This window comes from Vicugna pacos, unplaced genomic scaffold (genome assembly GCF_048564905.1).
Source record: "Vicugna pacos unplaced genomic scaffold, VicPac4 scaffold_19, whole genome shotgun sequence".
NCBI lineage: Eukaryota > Metazoa > Chordata > Mammalia > Artiodactyla > Camelidae > Vicugna > Vicugna pacos.
Window position 1 is genome coordinate 28,663,785 of NW_027328740.1, and position 21,598 is coordinate 28,685,382.

At 40.8% G+C, this 21,598-nt stretch overlaps 1 protein-coding gene across 3 annotated transcripts in view; it reads right to left on the reverse strand.

Annotated features, from left to right (window-relative positions):
* LOC140693107 (trafficking protein particle complex subunit 9-like) overlaps positions 1-21,598 on the reverse strand; it is a 101,785-nt gene that overhangs the window by 17,246 nt on the left and 62,941 nt on the right. For 2 of the 3 annotated variants that reach the window (XR_012068770.1, XR_012068768.1), the window contains one exon: positions 11,834-11,991. Coding sequence is in view for 1 of the 3 variants with exons in the window: in XM_072957170.1 (XP_072813271.1) it covers positions 2,246-2,372; positions 9,101-9,234 (261 nt within the window). In the remaining 2 variants the exon portion in view is untranslated. Of the gene's footprint in view, positions 1-2,245; positions 2,373-9,100; positions 9,326-11,805; positions 11,992-21,598 lie in introns of those variants that run through there. The other variant, XM_072957170.1, reaches the window with a different exon arrangement.

The window sequence follows — 21,598 nt, forward strand, 5'->3', positions numbered from 1 at the left end:
TCGGGCCTGTATGAATTCCGGCTTCCTGAAATCTCCGTGCTCAGGCTGGCCTTGCCTGTGCATCCAGCCCGCTGCTCAGAGGCTCTTCCTCCACTGCAGGAGGACGTTTCTAATCTTCACAGGGACACCCCCTCATGGGAGCTCTCCTCTCGCCCTCAGCACGGCAGGTGTCCCAGACCTCATCCCGAGCAGCCCCATTAGGACGGTGTCTGCCCAGCTCTGCTAGTCAGATCAGCAGCCTCAGAGCCAGGGATTATGCCCAGGTCACACTGCAAACCTACTGCCCGCCTCACAGTCCCCAGTCAGTAGGTCACCTGGAAGTCACAGCAAGTGCCCCACCCAATCCAGAAGTCTCTTCTTTTGCCAGCACCACTGATGACTGGTTTCCAACCTTTGGTCAGTTTCGCACAAAACAGCACCTTCTACAGTGAAGCGGGTGGTTTTTCTTCTGCGCCTCATCCTTACTGGAAATTTAAGGGAAACCAAAAGGCCTTTTCTCAACCCTTTTCTGATGACACCCTCCCACCCACAATACTCATATGCTCAAGAGTTTTGGATCCACATGATTTTCTTTCCCTTACGCTAAGTGGCTCAAAAAATTGTGGGGTTCTTTCTCCTTTGAGGGTATTAGTACTCAGTTTCTTGGCTTTAATCTGTTTTTGTCTCTCTCTTTAGTGACCCTAGCAGTTGCCACCTCTTACTCCCTTCAGCAGCCTCCCTCCCAACATCTAGTCTAGGAAATCAGCTGTGACGAGGGGCCCGGGGGCAGTCACAGAAGATGCAACTAAGGCACAGAGAGGCTACATAATTTGCCCAAGAAATCACCTTGAGCCACCAACAGAGTATGTCACGTCCCTCTGTTTAACTCTTATGCTAAGCAAGTTAACTTTTTGTAGATTATGTATATAAACAGATGAGTTATGAAAATACATACAAGGACACACATCAACTCTAAGATATTCATTAACTCCACTATTTTGTTTCTATTTATTTTATTTCTATTAAAAAAATTAAGAGCCCCTGCAGTCAATATAGCAAAATTTTACTGGGTTTTAAATCCAGAATATAGAGGGGTTGTGTCATTACTCATTCTTATATGTATGTTCACAAGACAAAATGATTTGAAAGTCTCTCTCCCCTCCCCCTACTCACTACTGGCTCTCACCTGAGATCCCAGACCACACATCTAACAACCTTTCACTTTACCCACAGCTGAAATCATCAGATTTCCCCCAGAACTCCCTCTGCAGCTTTCCCTCCTCAGAACACAGCAGGACCATCATTTACCTCATTAATCCACCCAGAAACCTGGGCCTTACTCCATCCTACCTTCACAGACAGCATTGATCCTTTCCTCTTTACCATCTAAACATGCCTTCAATCTGTTCGCTTTTACCCACTGACCGTCCCACCGCTCAATTGGAAGCCAACAACACTGCCCACCTGGACTCATGAGTCTCCCAGGTGGCCCCACAGCCACTCTCCCCTACTTGAGACAAATGGGATTGTGTCACTCCCACGCTTTTTGGACTCTTTTCATACCCACTCTTCTTAGAATAAACTTCAATTTCTTCACCTGGTGAAGGTCTTTGCCATGAAACTGTCAGCTCAGGAAGGGCAGGACACGCCCTCGTCCCTGGGCCCTGCCGTCTGTCAGAGCATCAGCTTGGGAGGATTGAGTTCTTAGCAAACTACTTCACTTATCCATACAAATCCATGGTAGATTAGAAAGATTTTATATGTTGATCTCGACTATTAATTTGGGGATTTTGCACTGGCAACCTGCAAGTATATATTCTAATGATTGTGTCTTCTTAAAACCACACCCAGTTTAAAGGAGTATTTGTGGAATGCCTTCGGAGTAAAAGGGACTGTACTTTTACAGATTTTATGTTTTATAATATGAACAACCCGGACAGGGTCAAAAATAGAACCGCCTCACAAGTGACAGAAGGCAGGTGAGACGCATATAGCAACAGGTCACAAATATGGTAAGAGCAAAGTTGTTTCTCCAACCCCCGAAAAAATTCCTCCAAGAACTGAAAACTCAGAATTTTGAAAGTAAAATACTATCATATAAAGAAAGAAAATAAATAATCCTCTTCATCAGGGTTTCTAGATCTGACTGCAGAGTTATTAGCAGGCCATACTGAATCCTAGCACAGAAAAATCAGATGGACTAGTGGTGAGTAAGTTCCAGGATAACGGCAGTACTTCCTCCACTTGAAAGAGGACACACACTCACTTGTTGAAGGTGATTGTAAACCACATTCTGCAGAAATTCAGAAGATTCAGGCACCGCTTCTAGATGGTGATGACAAGGAAGGACGGCTTGGATGCATGCTTCTAACTGAGTCACCGGCATTCTTACACTGCAGGGGGAAATGGAGGCCCTCAGCCAAGAGCACAGATGTTCCTGTCATGTATCCCAGGCCGTGCCTCGGGGACTCAGTGTCCTGTAGCAGTCCGGCCCCAGGCGAGGACCCGCAGCGTGGCCCACGCAAGCAGGAGGGGCACTGTGCTTGAGAAATCCCATCCCCGATGGGGGCAAGAGGGGCTGGTGGGGTTGTGTGAACCTATAAATGCTCATAGAAATACACCTGCATACATTCAAGTGAAAAAATTCAAAGTAGCAGGCTATTTGAAAAAATTTCAATTGTCAGTGTTAATTTTACCATTCCATTCCGCTTGTCCCCTGCACTCTGAGACGGGCTTAGGCTCTCTCACACTTGCAGCTCTAATGCAATAGTTGTGAAGTTATTTTACTTTGCTGCAAGTGTCTTCGCTCCCAGTGTCACTGTGACTGTCGTCTCTTAACACAGTCAGATATCCTCCTGGATCTATCCCTGAGTTCCTTGCTCCTGCTTCTCAGATCCTGAGATAAAGAACAGGTGAAGGCACATGACTGGAAAAGTCAATGTGGACTTGACCAAAGTCCTCAGTGACCACCTAGGTGAGTGCTGCCCACCCCTTACCTTCGATTCTCAAGGTTCTGCCCAGGGTGACATCCAGACAGGAGAGAGTCCTGGGCCCTATTAAAAGCTGTGTGGCTTGGGTGCAGGGAAAGCTGCAGGTGCTGGTTCCATAGCCGGTCCCATCCACATCTCTGCTCCTCTCTCTCCCGAGGCCCCGCTGCCAAGCCCCCAGGCTCCCTGAGCTTCTGTCCTTCTCTTCTACTCTACTTCAAGCCCTTTTCCTCTTCCTTTATTCCCTGATTATCCCCAGCTGGAGTGATATTTCTTTTTTTTTTAACATTTTTTATTGATTCATAAACATTTTACAGTGTTGTGTCAAATTCCTGTGTTCAGCACAATTTTTCAGTCATTCATGGACATATACACACTCATTGTCACATTTTTTTCTCTGAGATTTATCATAACATTTTGTGTATATTTCCCTGTGGAGTGATTTTTCTATCATAGAATCTGAAAAAATTTCCTGCAGCTGAAAAAGAGGTGCCAGAGGTCAACGCCCATATGGTGGTTCCTGAAGAGAGCCCCTGGTTAGGGGAACCCTCACCAACACTCACGGGGCATCAGGCATGTTGCAGGTTCGACCACCCCCAACAAGAGTTTGCTGTGACCCCAAGGCACGCACAGCATCCCTGCTCACTAAATTGTAGTTGTAGTCCTTTATTATGAAGCAAAAATAAAAAAATTGCTCATGTTTCTTACTAAAATTATTTATGAGGGAGAAAAAAAATTGTAATAGAAAGAACAAATTTCACTCCATGTTAGATGTGTTCATTTGGCTTTAATCCTGTACCTTGTTTTCTAGGCTCAGACTTGCTATCTCTGCACCTTTTGTAAAAGAAAGTTGCCTTTAGCTTGAAATATCCAGGAGGGCCTATTCTCCGGGCTCTGATCTTTAAGGATATTAGCTCTTCTACACTTATGTATAGATGGAAAGTTGTAAAATAGGGAATAACCATTCTTTTTTTTTGGAGGTTTTACGGGGGCACCATAATTTGACCCACATGGACAGCTGCAGGAACAAAGGATTTCAAGGACAAACAATTCATACAGCAAGAAGTTTGTAACAACCAGCCACATCCCCGCCCCTTTTTGGTATAAAAGGAGACTGAATTCTGCCCTGGGGAAGAAAGATCTACTGGATATCAATATGCCATTTTCTGGGTCTGCCAGCTTTTCAAATAAAGTCTCTTTTCCTTACTCCAACATCTCATCTCCCGATTTATTGGCCTGTCATGCAGCAAGCAGAACGAGTTTGGACTTGGTAACAAAATGACTGCCTTAGGGGTAGTATGTCTCCACTGTTACCTCATTTCCAGTATGTCACAACCTATCAATTTTATATGCTTTTTAACAACACGAACAAAAAACCTATTATAAGGAATTGATTCCACAGAAATAAAATTATTTCTACTCCTTCAAAACTTTTTTCTTTTCTATTTTATTTTGTTTTGCATATTGAAAAGAAAATAAAAGTCAAATAATTTTATTTCACGTATTTTTATAGATAGATATTGTAAATACTACAAAGATATTTAAATTGCAATAAAAATTGTTCATATATTAGTATAAAGATATATACACAATCAATGCAGATTAGGAAAGGAGTAGATATTTACTAAAAATCCACTGCACATCCAGTCTTTTACAAGCATATCCTGGAATAAAAGCTCTATTATCCAGGGCTCCCCCACCCCCATTCTCACTACCGAGGCCCTTAGTAATCAACTACCAAGGCACCAGCATAGAACCATGCGATCACTATTTTAGGTATAAATGAGGGAATTAGCTCATTCAATTCTAAAACAGAAACCTTAAAGTAAATACTGAACTTATTTACAGATAAACAAATTTGGACACAAAAAATACAGTTTCTCCCCAAATTCACAAAAATAATAACTGGTAAAGGCAAGATTTGAACTCATCTGCCTGATTATATAGCTATGGTGGAAAGTCCCTTTGACTGTGGAGGAACAGCAGCACAGCCTATCACCCTATCTTTGGATCTGGCTTTAGACAGCCTGAGACAGCACCCCATTCCTATGGAACTCGAGGGCAAACGATAACAATAAGGATTTTATATTCAGTAGTTTCTTAGATCTGATTTATATAAAGTGTCAGCAGGTCAGCAGAAAACTCTGGGAAATATGAGTGGGTCCAGAGCTTTTTGCTGATAAGAAACTCAATCTATCAGGAGAGAGTGACCTTCTCATGAGAGGCCTCATGGACAAAAACTAAAGGCAGCTGAGCAATGAAAACTAGCAAGAACATGGAATTCAAGAAGAAGGATCCCTACCATCCCCTGCCCATTTGCCTCTTCACCCTTGTGGACAAGATGGCAGAAGATCCAGGTTCTTGTCCAAGTTACAACATCATGGATTCTCACCCATAAAATGTTACGACTCTATGCTGTCTTAAGTCCTTTCCAACTCAAATATGATGACACCAATATCTCAGCAGAATGTCTATGTCTCCACTTTCTCTCTTCTATTAGGAGACTATATCTATGTCTACAAAGCAGAAATTCAATTAAAAACACCATGCACGAAGCCTGGTGAATGTCTGTGTAAGAGACACTGTTCTCACGCTCAGTGAGTGAAAACTCAGAAAAAGTGGTCCTTCTCCCTCTGCAAGTGGGAGGTAGCCTGATTGTGTGTGTGTGTGTGTGTGCACGCGTGTGTGTGTAAATCAAATACAATGTATTCTGGGATGTGCACAGTTTTTTTTATGTTACTATCATTTCATGAGGATGAGCCAACCTTTTAAGTAATTTGAATCTAGTATTCTGAGAGAGTCTCAGGTTCTTTTGGTGGAGGATGGGAAAGGGGAAAGGAATGGAGAAAAGAAATAAATGAAGCAAAGGTGTAAGGATACTGCTAGGGAAAGGCAAGACATTAATTTTGTTCCTACTTTCATCACACACAAATTAGGGACTGGCTTTCCCCCATGTCTTGTCAAGCACTGAGTTGCAGAAGAACAGCCGACAGCCCATTTCTCACTGAGCTTGTGACTGTACGTGGCATCTTATAGACACAAATTATTTAACCTGATCAAACAATCTAGCAGCAGGCTGTATTTCTCCTATTTTGAGAGACAAGAAAACAGGAAGTGAAAGAGGGTATATAGCTTGACAAAAGTCAGAGGACAAGTAAACTAAAGAGGATGAATTCAAACTCAGATCTGAATGCAGAGTCTGATCTTCCCACTCCCAGGGCTGGAAAATCCTTAACACACAGGGTCCCCAGCTCCTCTGTATTATTCCTGGCACCAAGCATTTCCCATGGCGATATTCTCCAGTTCTCAGACACAGCGCTCTGTGCAGCCAATAACCTCCATTCGACCTTGATCATCTACCTGCCACGCCCACCAGGCTTCACCAGGCAGGAAAGCTGGCTTTTTCAACTGCATACAAAGCCACCCCTGGTTTATCCTGGACTCTTCAGTGGCTTTTCCAGCGTAAAGGCAGCCATGAAAGTGCTCACAGTTTGTACATGAGCCACACTACCTCTCTCCATCTGTCTCCCCACGTATAATACTTTGCTATGACCATTTTGAGAATCTTGAAAACAAATTTTTAAAAACAGAAAAGAAAGGATTCTGTAACAAGTACTTAATACTTAGAATTTTAAATGAGAAATTACAAAGTGAGTATTTACAAACCGAATCTGCCTTCCTAGGTATCAGTTTTAACAGTTAAAAAATATAATAGCAAAAAATTCTCACTTAAAAAATTAACAAAATCATCAACAATAATCTGGAATAAACTCAAAAACAATGCCCATGTTGTACATGGAGAAATTACAGGACTGTACTGTGGGGTAAAGTAAGAAGTGTGAAAGTAGAGACATCAACCTTTTGTATGGAGGAAAACAGTTTTGTAAAGATGTACGTTCTCCTAAAGATAATTCAAAATTACTAAAAAATCCCATGACAACACATATCCTTTTTTTTAACTTGAAAAAATTATATTAGAATTCTTCAGGAAAAATGAAGTCATAATACTAGCAAAGAAAAATAGGGATCGAAAAGCAAATCAAAAAATTTGCACTGTCAGATATTAAATAAATTTTTACAATATGTAAGATATAGTGCTAGTGTTGGAAAGTAAGATTGACAGAAATAAATCATGAGCTCAAAAAGAAACTCTAGTGTACATAAGTATTTTTTACAGGTGGGATTTCAAATTAAAGAGCAAAGTAGGAATTCAATAATTGTCTTGGGACAATCACAGAATCCCCTTGAAAAAACAAATTCTATTCCGGTCATAATGACCGCAAGAAAAATTACAGAAAATGATGTAAATATTAGAAAGTACTAATAAGAGCAAATACAACTCTTTGCTCATATCAATTCAGCTTCTCCTCACTGTAACAAGTACCATTATCATCTCCATCTTAGAGATTAAAGAAACCTACAGAAGAAATTTATACCATTATAAGAAAGCATTTCTAAGAATAATATCAAGAATAAAACCCAAAAAGAAGACATTTACTCTCTTAAGATTATTTTGGGCCACAACAAAAATGAACCTACTGAACAAAATGAAAGGCAAGAAATGACAAGGAAAAGCTCTCTGATACATGTTGATGAAGATAAGGGGTTAATGTTCATAACATACAAAGAGCAGTCACAAAGCAACAAGAAGCTCCCTCACTTAAATGTGCGCAAAGAACAAAAGGGATCATTCACTTTTTAACAGTTAGATGGCTAATGAGTGAAAAATGCTCAATACCACACTGGTCATCAAGTGCAAACTAGAACAATGAAAAAGCACTTTTGCTCATCATATTGGCAAATATTTTTAAAAGATATTCTAGCTAGTGTCCATCTTTGAGAGAACAAACTGTGATCGATCTTTAGGAGGATGACATGTCAATGGATATCTAAACTCTGAAAAACGTGTGTACACACTGACTGAACTCCACTTTAAGGAATCGTTTTGTTTAGAAAAAAAATCAGTTCAAAAAGATGTACTCATCAGAGCATTTACACAGCACTGTTTACAATGGTGGGAAGAAAAGCTGAAGTGAAATCATATCCAGCGATAGAGAATTGGTTACATAAGTTATTCTACATCTTTTCATTCCCCACAGGAGGAGGAATTTCTAGATTCACTTGAAAGGAGCCTGTGATTTATGTAGTTGTCACATCCAAGGGCTAAATTTCCAGAAACCTTAACAAAAGGAATACTCACACAAGATCACAGGAATGTTTGTACAAGAAGGATGCCAGTCAAACACTCTTTCTGACAGTGGAAAATGGAGAAAATTTAAGTGTTCACCATCAAGACAATGATGTGTTAAATCACGGCGAGCTGTGGGCACTAAAGTTCCGGTGTTTCGGCGTGGTCCAAGGCCTTGTCACCAGTACTCTCCCACTAAAGGTGTCCTTACACAAGAGACCAAACCTGCACATCAGGAGACCTCTCTACTCTATCTGAAAGGACCGGGTGAGTCTGGAGGGGGAGGACGTCTATGATATATACCTGAGTGAATAAACCGAGCTGCAGAAAACTTACAGTATGGCCTTATTTTTCCATAAAGCATATATACACACACATATACATAGAGTTCTCATACACGTGTATGTATGTGTATATATATATATGACATAAGCATAAAGGTCATGAAATATATACTCCACATTGTCAGCAGCTTTTACTCTCAGGAAAAAAGGGGAAGGGAAGTAGGGGACTTTCGGTACCACAACAGATCTCTTTTCAGTATTTCAGTTAAGTATACTTGGAATTTAAAAGTTTATTTAAGTCCAAAGAAAAATGGACGATGCCTCCACAAGACAGAATGCTATACTGGTCATTAAAAATCATGCCAGGGGAGATAGAATATTGTAGAAAAATGTGTAATAAGCCAAATGGAAAATGGAGGTCTCCACACAGTATACAGGCACACATTGCTCTCTGGTTTTTATGACAGAGGTGATACACACTGATGAAAAGAACAGAAAATAGATGTTAAAGTGTTAATTATTATCTCTGAGTACTGGGACAAGGATAGACGCTTTTGACCCTTTTTTCAGAATTTTATATTAAATACACATTATTTTTCATCTGAAAAAAGCATTTTTAGATGTCTAGTACTGCACATTGGAAAAAATACACGAGTACTTACAGAAACAAATAACTAGGAGACACCGCAGCACCGTCACACAGTGTAGAAAGGGCGATCCTGAATAACACCACGCAGTTACATAAGGACCCACAAAGTGAGAGCACCCGCTGTAACAGGACGCGGCTCCCTTCCATTTGTCAGTTGTGTCTTCAGGGCTGAGGCATTTCTGAGCACGGCCAGGGTCAGTGCTGGTGTCTGGATGGATGCCACTGAAGGTGAGGGCACCTGCAAGCCGAGAGGAAGAACAGAAATCATCCTCTGCTTTTTCTGTCTTATTTCTTTGTTACTTTTAAAGAGAGGAGTAGATAAGATAAACTGAATCTTCCCTACTGAAATTTCAGTAATGAAACCGTTTTTAAAGTGTTCACAACTTATATTCTGCCTATAACTGTCTTTTCAACAAAGCATCATATTTATTACATGCTAATTAACTCAGTTAATTAACTACCTGTTGAAACCTATTAAAGAACATGAAATACACTACGTGAAAGCAACAAGCCTGCAGTGACTACCTCAGCTGTCTTGACGCCAGTGCAGTCAGCCCCCACCATCACGTGGCCCTGAGCTCCTGATGCTGGTAAGAGAGCACGCTGCTGCCTCAGATGGAGAGAAACGTTAAAAGCATTTTCTGAAATCTACAGCACTGACAAAACATAACTGATAAAACCCAGGCTCCTTTGAGGCTGTCATTTCCGTTTCTGGCCAACAACCGTCAATGAGCAGAAACACCCCATTCCCGAGTCATGGGACTCACGTGGGCAGCAGTTTTGGAGAAATTTCCAGGTATAGAATTTAAACCAACTATACATAAAACTCTGAAAAAGAAAAGATGCAATACTCTGATTTTGGAAGACACTCAAAATATTCTCCTAAGCCTCGGTAGTTGGAAAGGCTGGGCTTCTCCTAAGCCAGTTATTTATTTCACAGCCAGTGAGCATCTCCCACAAACCCTGCTTCCCTGTGTCTGCTGGGAGCCTCAGGCACAATGATGCTTTCGATCTTATAAGTCACAAGGCAGATTCGTGTGTCACAAGCCTGCAACTCTCACACAGGCTCAACTCTGAGCCTCACTGTCTGAACTTGGCCCCATTTTCTCACCTGTTTATTTGATATCTGTTCTTCTGTAAGCTGCCTGAAATGCTTCCTGGAACAAGTCAGAAGAATGAGTGGGTAGAGAAACGGACAGATGGACAGGTGAGAGACGGGCAGACAAACAGAGAGACTCCAAGAGAAGGGGAGAAAACAAAATTTCCTATGCAAAACCCTCTTCTAGTCAGGGAAGAAAACCACCACGAAAAAGTGTGAAGAGGCAGGTGGCCTAGGACTGTTTCCTGGATTCCATGAAATGTCACACCAAGAGATGAGAGGGTAGAACTATAAATAATAAAAGAAAAAAAGCATGCATGTTTGAAAAATATATCTACATTATGTACTTTCTAAAGAATAGATTCAAATCAGCAAGGCTCAATAACACAATCCTTGGGTATTTACAGAATTGAGAATCCCATCTCCAATCCACAAAGCATCCCTTTGGAGCACTGAGAGTCTACACGGGGCGGTCATATAGCCATCACCGCAAAAGCTGTGCTATCCTGCACTTACGAAAAACGAGCAGCTGTGCTCGGGCTGCCCACGAGCGTCATTTACAGCCCACAGCACCCCTACGGGGGAGGGATGACTTGCGAGCCCTGTCTCTGCAGGACAGAAAACAAGTCTGGGTGAGGCTAAGCCGACCTACCAGTTCTCTATCTCACAGGACTTGTCACTCCAGAGCAGGACTCGAACTCGGACCCACGTTTGTAACCACAGTACTACCGTACTTTATGTGCTTTTTGTGTGTATAATACATTTGTTTCTGGCATGAAAGTGTATTTAATAAATGATCGGTTGTCTTGTCTATCTCATTAGCTCACAATCTTTATATTTTTGAAATGTACTCTTCCCCTGGAGAAATGAACGGAAAGAGCGGTGGTCAGAATGACGTGGGGCTCCATTCTTTATCTGTTACCTCATCTCATTTAAGTCCCCAACCAGGGAGAAGGAGCAAATATTCTCTTCAACTTTTAAAGAGAGTGCACCAGTGATGGTGACTTACTCAACTCCAAAACCAAGTCTGGGGGAAGGGCACATGCAGCAACAAGAGCAGTATCACATGTAAGAAGGCGAAAAGAGCTCAGGGGATGGCTCAATGGGTCAGCCTGATTTAATTTCAATTGATAATTCAATAACACACTCTAAAAATACTAGCATGCAATGGATTTGCTCTTTCTTGTCATCTAGCAAGTTTCCACAGCCCACATGTAACATTATCATGAACTAGTGAAAGGAAGAGTCCACAGACAAGGAAAATCAATGCCACAGGCAGGCTGAAACCCAGGCTGGAGGAAAGGAAGAGAAAGGGCATATTTAAGAAGAGGGGAAAGTCTGGGAAAAAGACATCATCACAAGGACTCTCAAGCGTCATCCAGCAATCATATAATCATTCTTTCAAGACAGAGTTACTTAGGTCCTATTTTGTGCGAGATTTTACAAAGGGCAAAGAGAGACCACAGCGTCCATGGTGGCAGCAAGTTGCGGGGCTATAATACAATTCTAATCCCGGTACCTTGCACACTTGTCCTCAGTATAAAGGCAAGAAATAAAGTAAAATAATACTATGTAAACTCTACACATTGCTGAAAAAAAATTAAAGAAGACCTAAATACCTGGATAGGCACACCACGCAAATTCCTGGATCAGTTGACAGCATTCTTGGGGGGGCAGCGCTTCCCAGAGAGATGCATACATGCAACGTGGTCTCGATCACAATCCCAGCGGGCTCCTCTGTAGTAACTGTCTAGCTGCTGCTACAATTCATATGGGAATTCGAGGGTCTCAGTAACCAAAACGTACTTGAAAGAGAAGAACAAAGTGAGAGGACTTGTAATTCTGAATTTCAAACCTTACAACTGTATCTCCAAGTGAGATTAGAGGCCATTTTTAAGTTATTATTGTGTTTATCCTTATTTTCTAAATTCTGTACAACGAATATACCTGTTACAATAAGAAAAATAAAAAGTAAGGTATCTTTTAAAACATGCACACCGATTCATTCATTGGGAAAAAATTATTTTATCAATAAAGAGGTAAACAAGTATCTAGTGAAAAAGGACTATTTAAAAACAAGTGTGCATTTACAATTTTCATAAATTGAAAACTGAAAAGCACAAACACATCAAGTTTCTAGGGAGACTGGTGAAACATATTAATAATTATTTTCAAAAATTCTAATTGAACAATGAAAACTCAAGAAAGGGAAGCTCGTGATTGACAGCCAACAGCAAACACGTGGAGAGCAAAGGCCTAGAAATCATTGTTTCTTTAACTCTGCTACTAACTCAATAGGAGAGAAAATTCCTCACTGAGGGGACAGTGGAATCCCATGCATAAGATACGATACACAGTACAAACTACAGTAGTATCGGGAGTGAATATCTTAGAAGAATCCTGAAGTAACAATGTTGCTGAAAAACTATAAAAACACTGACAGACAGATTAAAACACACAGTCATATATATTATATAGAAACATATGAAGTCTGCTCCCATGTTGCATAGAAATACAAACATATATGTTCATTTATGGGCACTGATTACTTTATCCCAGGTAGAATATTTCAACTAAAGCAAATAATCAATATTACACTCCTCTTGTCAAATCTACTTGGTAAGTTACTCTGCTATGTAACCATAATGTGTCTAAGATAGATCTAAAATTACTGAAAAAGAGCTTTGTACAGTTTCTTGAATTCTTTTCAAAATTCCAAGCTTAATTTTAAAATAGATCTGAGCAGTATTTCTATATTACCTTTTCCCTTGTGAAATGAACAACACAGTCTGTTGTCAAAATTCTGTCCTTACAATGATTCATGAGCACCGTATCCTCACAAAACTGCTGGACAGCAAGGAACTATCCAGACACTGTGACCAAATAAATGAAACACAAGGAAGACAGTCACCCTATTCTGGAGGGCTTATAGTCTGTGTCAACACTGGGGTTTTTACTTGATTGGTTTGATTGGGTAGCAAAATAAAATCAATCAAGTACTTTCTTTGAGCATTCTATAAGTCATGACTGTTTTTAGTGTCATTAGCAGGAAAGACTTAAGCATGACTTGATTAGGTCAACTAGCAACAATCATCACTGGAGAGTGAGTAATAAAGAAGTAAACTGATAGCAATGCTTCTGCCTACATGAGACCTAAAATAAATCTATATTGATCTCCGAAAGGAAAATGAGGAGATGAGGTCCCCAATGAGAAAACAAACTAACAAGAAATCAGAAAATGAAAGGCGTTTTCATTAACGATTCCAGGCAGTAGTGGAGCATGGTGGTGAAGATCACAAATGCTGGGGACAAACATGAGGGTCTGAAATCCCACAGCACTGGGTAGCTGTGACACTGATATTTCAGTGAAATTTTCTGCATCTCAGTCTACTATCCATAGACTGGGGACAAGAACCGCACCCATCTCCTAGAACGTTCCTACAAATTAAGTTATTTTATATATAAAAGCTTAAATAAAATACCTCAGAATTTACATAATACCCCAAAAGCCCAAGGAACAAAGAAAACAGAGATAAATTGGAGTTCATCAAAATTTAAAACTTTGCTTCAAAGGGCACCATCCAGAAAGTGAAAAAACAACACACAGGAGAAAATTTTTTCAAGTCATTTATCTGATAAGGAATTTGTATCTCCAAATGAAGAAAAAAAAACCCTATAACTCAACAATAAAAAGGCAACTCAATTAAAAGGTAAATAAAGGATCTGAAAAGGTATTTTTCAAGGAAAATATACAAATGTCCAATAAGCACAATGAAAGAATGTTCAATAGCATTAGCTGTAAGGGAAATCAAGTCAAAACCACTAGGAGAAACCGCTTCACACTCACTACAATAGGGTATAATAAAAAAAAAGGGTAACAAGCACTAAAGACACAGAGGAAGCGGAGCACGCAGCCCTTGCTGGTGGGGACGTAACACAGCGTGGCCACTTTGGAAAACAGCCTGGCAGGGCCTCAGAGAGTTGAACATTTGGTTTCTGACTGACCCAGCAATTCTGCTCTCTGGGCACACACGTAAGAGAAATGAAAACAAATATCCACATAAAAAATCCCACATGAGTGTTCACGGCGACATTACTCATCACAGCCAAAAAGCAGAAACAACCCAAATGCCTATCACCTGATGAATGGGTAAACAGTGGGGCCCAGCCATAGAGTGGAATGTTATTCAGCAATAGCATAGCATAGAATAGTGACTAAGGCCACAACATGAGCAAACATTGAAAACGTTACTCAGTGTGAAAGAAGTCAGTCACAATAGACCGTTCCACTTACATGAAGTGACGCGATTAACATGAAATGTCCAGCACAGGCAAATCCAGAGAGAGAAAAGTGGCTCCTTGGGGCTGGGGGAGGATGGGGAAGATGGGAATGTCTGTTTATGCGTACAGGGCTTCCTGTTGGGGGATGAAAATATTCTAAGATTGAATGGGATGCACAATTCTGGGCATAGAGTAAAAACCGATGTACATTTTAATGGGTGAATTGTATTAAAACTCTTAAGAACAAAAGGACCTTGGGCCAGTATCTTCCATAGTAAATGCAAATTGCTAACTTTTATTAGAGGAAAAAGAAACTGCCCTCAGCATGAAAGCAGGAGATCAGCAAATGTGAGTTAACCGAAATTGGACAAGAGCATTTCACTTGAAACAGTTGCTGAGTGTACACGAAATATTCAGAAATAGGAAAATCACATTGACATCACGAAGAAGGATTCTGTTTCAAATGCAGATCAAGGATTCGGCAAGCCCAGCTGCCAGAAATGACCAGAGAAGAAACCTGGTTTATTAAACTAGCACCAGAGACAACAAGGAATGGTGATGAGGAAAGCAGGCGGCGAATATCTGGAACAATTTGCTACAAATAATTTCTCCACCGAAAATTTAAAAATAAAATGAAAGTGATGAAATGCTCTGTTGACATCACGTGAATGGGCTTCCTTCGGTGCTTGACTGTCCTGTAACCCCGATTGAGAGACTCAGGAGAATCAGCATGGCTCCTGGGTGTCCCCAAAGGACTGCCCACCAGCACGCTGACCACCATCACATCTGCCAGGGTTGAATTGCAGAGAAGAGACCAAGTTCTGAAGGGCACAGAAAATGTTGACAAGGGAAGAAAAGGCTGAGGTCAGTCCTGGGACAGAGGCCCTCTGAGCAGAGGCCAGAAGGCTGCAGGTGAACCGCAGTAGACCTGGGGCAGGAAGGGATCACGAGGGAGCATATCTCAATTCTCTTCTGTCTCTTCCTCTGGTAGGAGAGATAAAGCCTGCATTCTTCTCACCTGGAAATGTGGGTTCTGGCTGGCAGAAGTCTTACCGACACGGAATGATTATTAAAGACTCTGTGGAAAAAGTCAAGAAACCAAGAGGGAGTAGGGAGCCATCTCCATGAGCCTCTCAAATGCTCCCATATTTATTGTGTATAATCAAAGGAAAAATTCGTTTGCAGTTGTGAAATAATGAGGAAATTCGGGAAAGACAGGATGAGGCAGAGATTATAGAATACACAATGAGTAAAAAGGATTAGTGTATCTTTAGGGAAGTCATGGGGTGAGGGGAACAAGATACATTTTTAGATATGTTCATTACAAAGCAGACCACCAGACCAGCCAGGTCCTTGTTTTGGGGATAATACACTATCTAACAACACACAAGCCCAGCGTTTATAGCTGAGGGTCTCGGTCCTTGCTTTGCAACCAGCAGAGTGCTATCTAAAACCTCAACTACACAAGCAAAGCATTGTCTCTGCTTTTTAAGGCAAGGAGACTGGAGTGGGGATGCACAGGCACTTGCTTGCAAAGCAGTATCAAAGCATATTTTTTCTTCTTAAAATTCAGAGGCGACTGGGGTGTGTTATAATTTGTTAACCCAATCATGGGCTCCCACATGGAACCATTATGGAGGACACCCTAGGATGACAAATACTGGATGTGGGTCTTTTCCTGCCATCTTCAGCCACTCTAGCAGGGTCTAGGCACATCCGAGAATAAAGATCCTACAGAACCACCCACACTCTTAACTCCTGGTGCTTGAAACTTAATTTTAGCTCTACACAACTTAACATAGAAAAGTTTCAGAAATAAAAGATATAATATTCCTTTTATATCTCATCATATTGCTGATTTTTCTGATTGCTCTAAGCTGCTTCTACTTGGTAAAGCACCTCATTCTGCAGCTGAATTCAGTAATTTCCATTGTACATTTCTAGCCAGTTTGGGCTCTCTAACTTCTATTGGTCAAATACCGATACACTTAATTGAATTCTTTGTTTATCAATTTCAGCCAGGAGGAGAGGGAGTGTCACTCTTTTCGTCAGCCCACCCTCAACTCTTTTCTCATCAACTCAGGCCTCCTGAAAACAAAACAAAGCATTTTTTTCCCTTCTACTCTTTCTACAAACACAACAGGAAACATCAGCCTGGAGAAAGTATTCAACACAAATGTTAAAACAAAAATCTATAAACCTGAAGCCACTCCATCTCCGAATCATGATACACAATGACATGAGAGTAAGTGTGTCAGGCACAAAGCATGCGGGAGTCTGACCACCTGATTTCTATTCTTCAAAGGAAGGAAGGTTTTCGTATTTTCTATTATCATTCTTGGTCATTGTTTCTGATTATGCCAAAAAATAATTTATGAAATATTTATGCACTGCAATAACTGATTTTTATTGTATCAATTTTAGAAGGCATTCAGAGAGGATAGGAAAACCCACCTCTGTAAAAAATGCAATATTTCTTCCCCTGTTAAGAACATGTATACAAAATGCAACAGAGAATTCAAATTCTTGTGGAGAGGAGCAAAAGCCACAGAATCAAAGCAAAGTCATTACAATGAGTCAATTTAAAATTCACTGGACAAACATGTTCAATGCATTCAAATAATTTTAAAGGCATGCTGTAAACCATTCACTTAATGATCTGCAGACTAGAGGAAGAATTTCCCTCTTTAACAGACAACAGATATCAATAGGGTGCCCCACCAAACAAGGAGCAGTGAACAATCAGGTTTTTAACAGTTCTGATAAATCAGCATGTTCTATAGATCAAAATCCAGAAATTTTAAACATTCATTCAAACCACAATGAAACAAGCACTTAAAGAAAAAAAAAGAAAAGAAACTAAGCACATAGATCATGTAGACAGAACAATGAGAATTTCTTGTACTGCTGGAAGAAAGAACAGGCTATAGCCTTTTACTTGAAAAATAAAACTACTTTTAAAGATAACTGCTAAAACACATTTCATCATTCATGTTGCCTTAAAAAATCTGAGGTACTTGTATCTGATCAGAAAAGCAATTCTGAGTAATAGTATGTTAAAATTCAGTGCCAGTTTGCTTTAGAAGAAAAGAGAAAAGTTACTGTTTCTCATTCTGCACAAAGTTTAAAGAACCTCCCTGCCTCTATCTCCTCCCATTTCCTAAGCTCATGCTCCCTAACCCTTCTGAAACAAGTATGAGAAAGTCCTATTCCCAATATGCCAAATGACAACAGAATATCAATTTATTAGTGTAAATACATGCCAACACCTTGAAATGGAGGAGAAAGGTATCAGAAGTCTATATGGTATTTCTTTCTACCTTCCTGAAATCACACACACAAACGTTCACACAGACACAGACACAGACACATACCCCCTGGATTACTGGGCACTTCCCAAGCTTAGTATCTACAACTTGTAGAAGATAACTTTGTAGTTAATTTAAAATACAAAACTGTCAGCTTTTGAAAGCCTTCATCATCTGCTAGACCATCCAAATATCAAAGAGACCCAATTAGCCTTCTCTGTAGAATGTAATTACCCTTGATGGCAAAACAGACCCTAAGAAGTACTGGATCAAAGATTCGTGTTTATCACTACCTATGATCGTTTTTAAGCACATTAACAGATTCAGAAATGTATGTCTCAACAACATTTATTCCTATTGAAATAGCATACGTCTTCAATTGTCTATACAGTGACTAGGTCCCATGATGGTGCTTAAGAGCTATTTTGTGTATAGCAATATATATTTTCAAGCACAGAAAAGAAGGGTGTGTATTACTCAGTTGTAGAGCACCTGCTTAGCATGCACAATGTCCTGGCTTCAGTCCCCAGTACCTCCAAAAAAATAAATAAAAATAAATGCATATTTAAAAATAAGAATAAAGTTATAAAAAATGCAGACTAAAAACCACTACAATCTAGGTGCTACAATTATACTAAAAAAACAAGTGTTTCTATCAAATATTAACTATATGTCAATCACAGAGACAACCACAAGTCACACCTGAAGCATCAAGTGTGATTCTCAGCAACCCTACTAAGTAGACACGGATGAGAAACCCGGCTCTGCGGATGAGGAGACGGAGCTCGGAGGAGCCGGGGACGCTGACTGTCCTGCTCCCCGTGACACCGCATCAGCCCAGGGCAAGTGCTGACAGAGCTGCACTGAGGGGACACCCAGCTGCATGGAACCTTGGGGCACTGGGGAGTCCCAGAAAACACTAAAAATTGTTCAGTGAAAAACCAGCTCAAATATATTACACTGTGCCCCATCCTTTAAAGAGGGAACATGACTGAGACCTTTTTGATGCCTCCGTGTCCTTTCTGCCATCATCAGTTACTTGCCCTCACAGCGTGACCAGTGATGATCTGGACCCCATATGAAGTGTATTCAGATGGCAGAGCTTTTAAAGCTGTTTTATGAAGTTTGTAGACTCTGTCTATGCCTCACACAGGCGGTCATCCATCACGTCTCACCGGTGTGGACGTACCACCTAAAATCACTCCTTTCTGCTTTTTAAAATCCCTTCATCTACTCCAGAATTTTCAACAGCAAAGAAGCAGCTCAACCACAGACAGTGGACAGCTTTTCAACAAATGGATTCGAACAGCCCATCTGACTACCTGGAAGCCCTTGTCTTCTATTAAACCCACTTTCAGGTACTTCATCATTTTCTGATTGGCGGACTCGGCCTCTGACTGGCCTAGTCAGAGAGCTCCCAACCTCACATCCAGGGGTGGGAGAGGACCCTGCTGTTGGGGAAAATCAGTGAGGAAGCTGGACAAACTCCAGCCACGTCTGCACGGGTAGCAGTGCCACAACGTGCTCAGAAATTATACCGTCATCACCCCTGGGCTTCCATGGACTGGTTTCACATTAACCAAACTCATGAGACACTGATGCAAGAAAACCAGAAACTTAACTTATTAATGTAACAGAAGACGTGGATCTATGAACCAGACTGAAATATCAGAGTTCAACCATGAGTACATTTTCTCCTCCATGGCCCAATCACGGGCAGGCAGTCACATGGCAAGCATGGACAGAAACGGAGCAGAAAGGGTTTCTAGATTAACTCAATGGACTAAATATCTATTATACAAACAGATCTACTGCCCAGAAGACAATTAACGCCAATCACGGTGCACTCTCCGTGGACAGTGGCCAAGACATGACTATGAGCAACTGTGTAACTCTCCTTTACCTGTCCTTTCTAGGCTAACAGATGCACAGATGTACAAAGATTCAGGGATGCTGATAATGTTAAACACCAAAAGCCCATCTCTGGGAGCCTCAAAACCAGGCAGCCAGGGTTTAAATACCAGCTCTGCAACTTACTATTTCTGTGATTTTGCCAACTTAATTACCCTCTGTGTGCCTCAATTTCCACACTGTAAAACTGGGATAACAATCAAACCTTCCTTACTCGCTTGTTGAGAAGATTGAAGGATTCATTTCTGTAAAACTCTCAGAAAACAATGTAGCATATTTTGGGTGTTCAACAAATGTCAACTTAATATCAAAGTGATATACAAGTCTCCCCTCTAATCATCTAATGTGTTTCCTGGCTAAACTAAGTCCCAAATAAAATCCTTATTTCTCCTTTTATAAACTCTTGGGGAGCACCCTTATTTTCCATCCAACCACCTGTTTAAACTGAGGGAGGGGATGCTTCCTAACCACTCCTCTGGGCCATGGAGAGTGCTTCTTCCTTCACACCCCTGGCCCACAGCTAGCACTCATTACACTAACAGAGTGAGGTGTGAGTCCGGGGAGACAAGCAGGGCATGTGAAACCCTTCCTTTCACTCCAGTGTTGGTCACCATTGGGAAGCACGCGGGATGCTCAGCTCCATGGCAGGAAAGCCCTGTGCATGAAGGGGCAGGTCCTCTCAAGGGAAGGCTCGCTGTGGCCCAGAGCTACATGGGACAGGGTGAGTCTCTACTTCTGGTACACAGTATCATGACACGCATTTTCCCACAGCCTTGAAGTTCATGGAGAACTTGGCTTCATCAGTAACAAAGAAGACATTTATCGCCTGTCTACTCTTTTGTGTCATCTCTCAGTTGGCTGCTGGAGACAACATGTGTGTAAGTATTGGATCTCCTTAAGCCCCAAAATATATGAAGTAACAAATAATTCTGTGGCTTAACTTTGGTTCAGGGTGACTGTGTAACAGTTCTGATTCTGCTGATGCTAAATTATGTGTATAGGAAGTATGGAACCTCCTCAAATATCTTTCATCATAAAACCATCTCTTCTTATTTTCCTGTTTCTTAGTAATTGCCAAAGACTCTCAAATGATGGCTTCACACAAAACACCAGCTAAAGATTATGAGCACTCTTGACATACCCACTGTGGTAAACACTGCACATAATTTCTAATTCTCACAATTCTACAAATCATATACGAATGTCCCCATCTCACAGACGAGGGAAAAACTCAAAACGAACTGACTCAGGCTCAAGTGGCTCAGTGGCAGCGCGTGCAGGCAAACCAAAGTCAAAAAATTACACCCCTTCTTATATGTACCAAATCTCCAACCACCAATTAACACACAGCGGCGGGGTCAAAACTCAGGGAACTCAATACACTTTTCACTTTTAAGGTCCTCCAGATGCCGATTCTAGCTCTTTCATAAAATCCCGGCTCACTGGTTTCTAACACTAGAAGAAAAGCTCGATTTTGCCATTGTTTGCACAGCAAGTCTGAAATGTTCACAGTGAGATGACAGAATAAATCTAAGATATAAGCAGAATAACTTTTCCAGTTAGACAGACATAATGGACATTGGGCTATTCTGAAGCATTAAGCAAATAAACCAAAATAAAATAACGTTGTTTAAGCCTTCTTTTACAAACAGGAAAGTTAAGACTGTAAGAAGGTGCAACAGTGCCACCTATGGTTAAAATGACCTTCCAGGTTACCGGGAAAGATGCAACACAAAAATTGCCTGTAGGATCAGTAACGAGAATCAGATAAATAAACGCTTATGTAGCACATGCTGCACTTTGATTCGGGGGAAGGGAGGGATATTCAGTATTTAATCTGATATTGCTAATACTCCTGAATATAAACATAAGACATAGGCTCATGGAAACTCATCTTAGAAGAGGAAAGAAT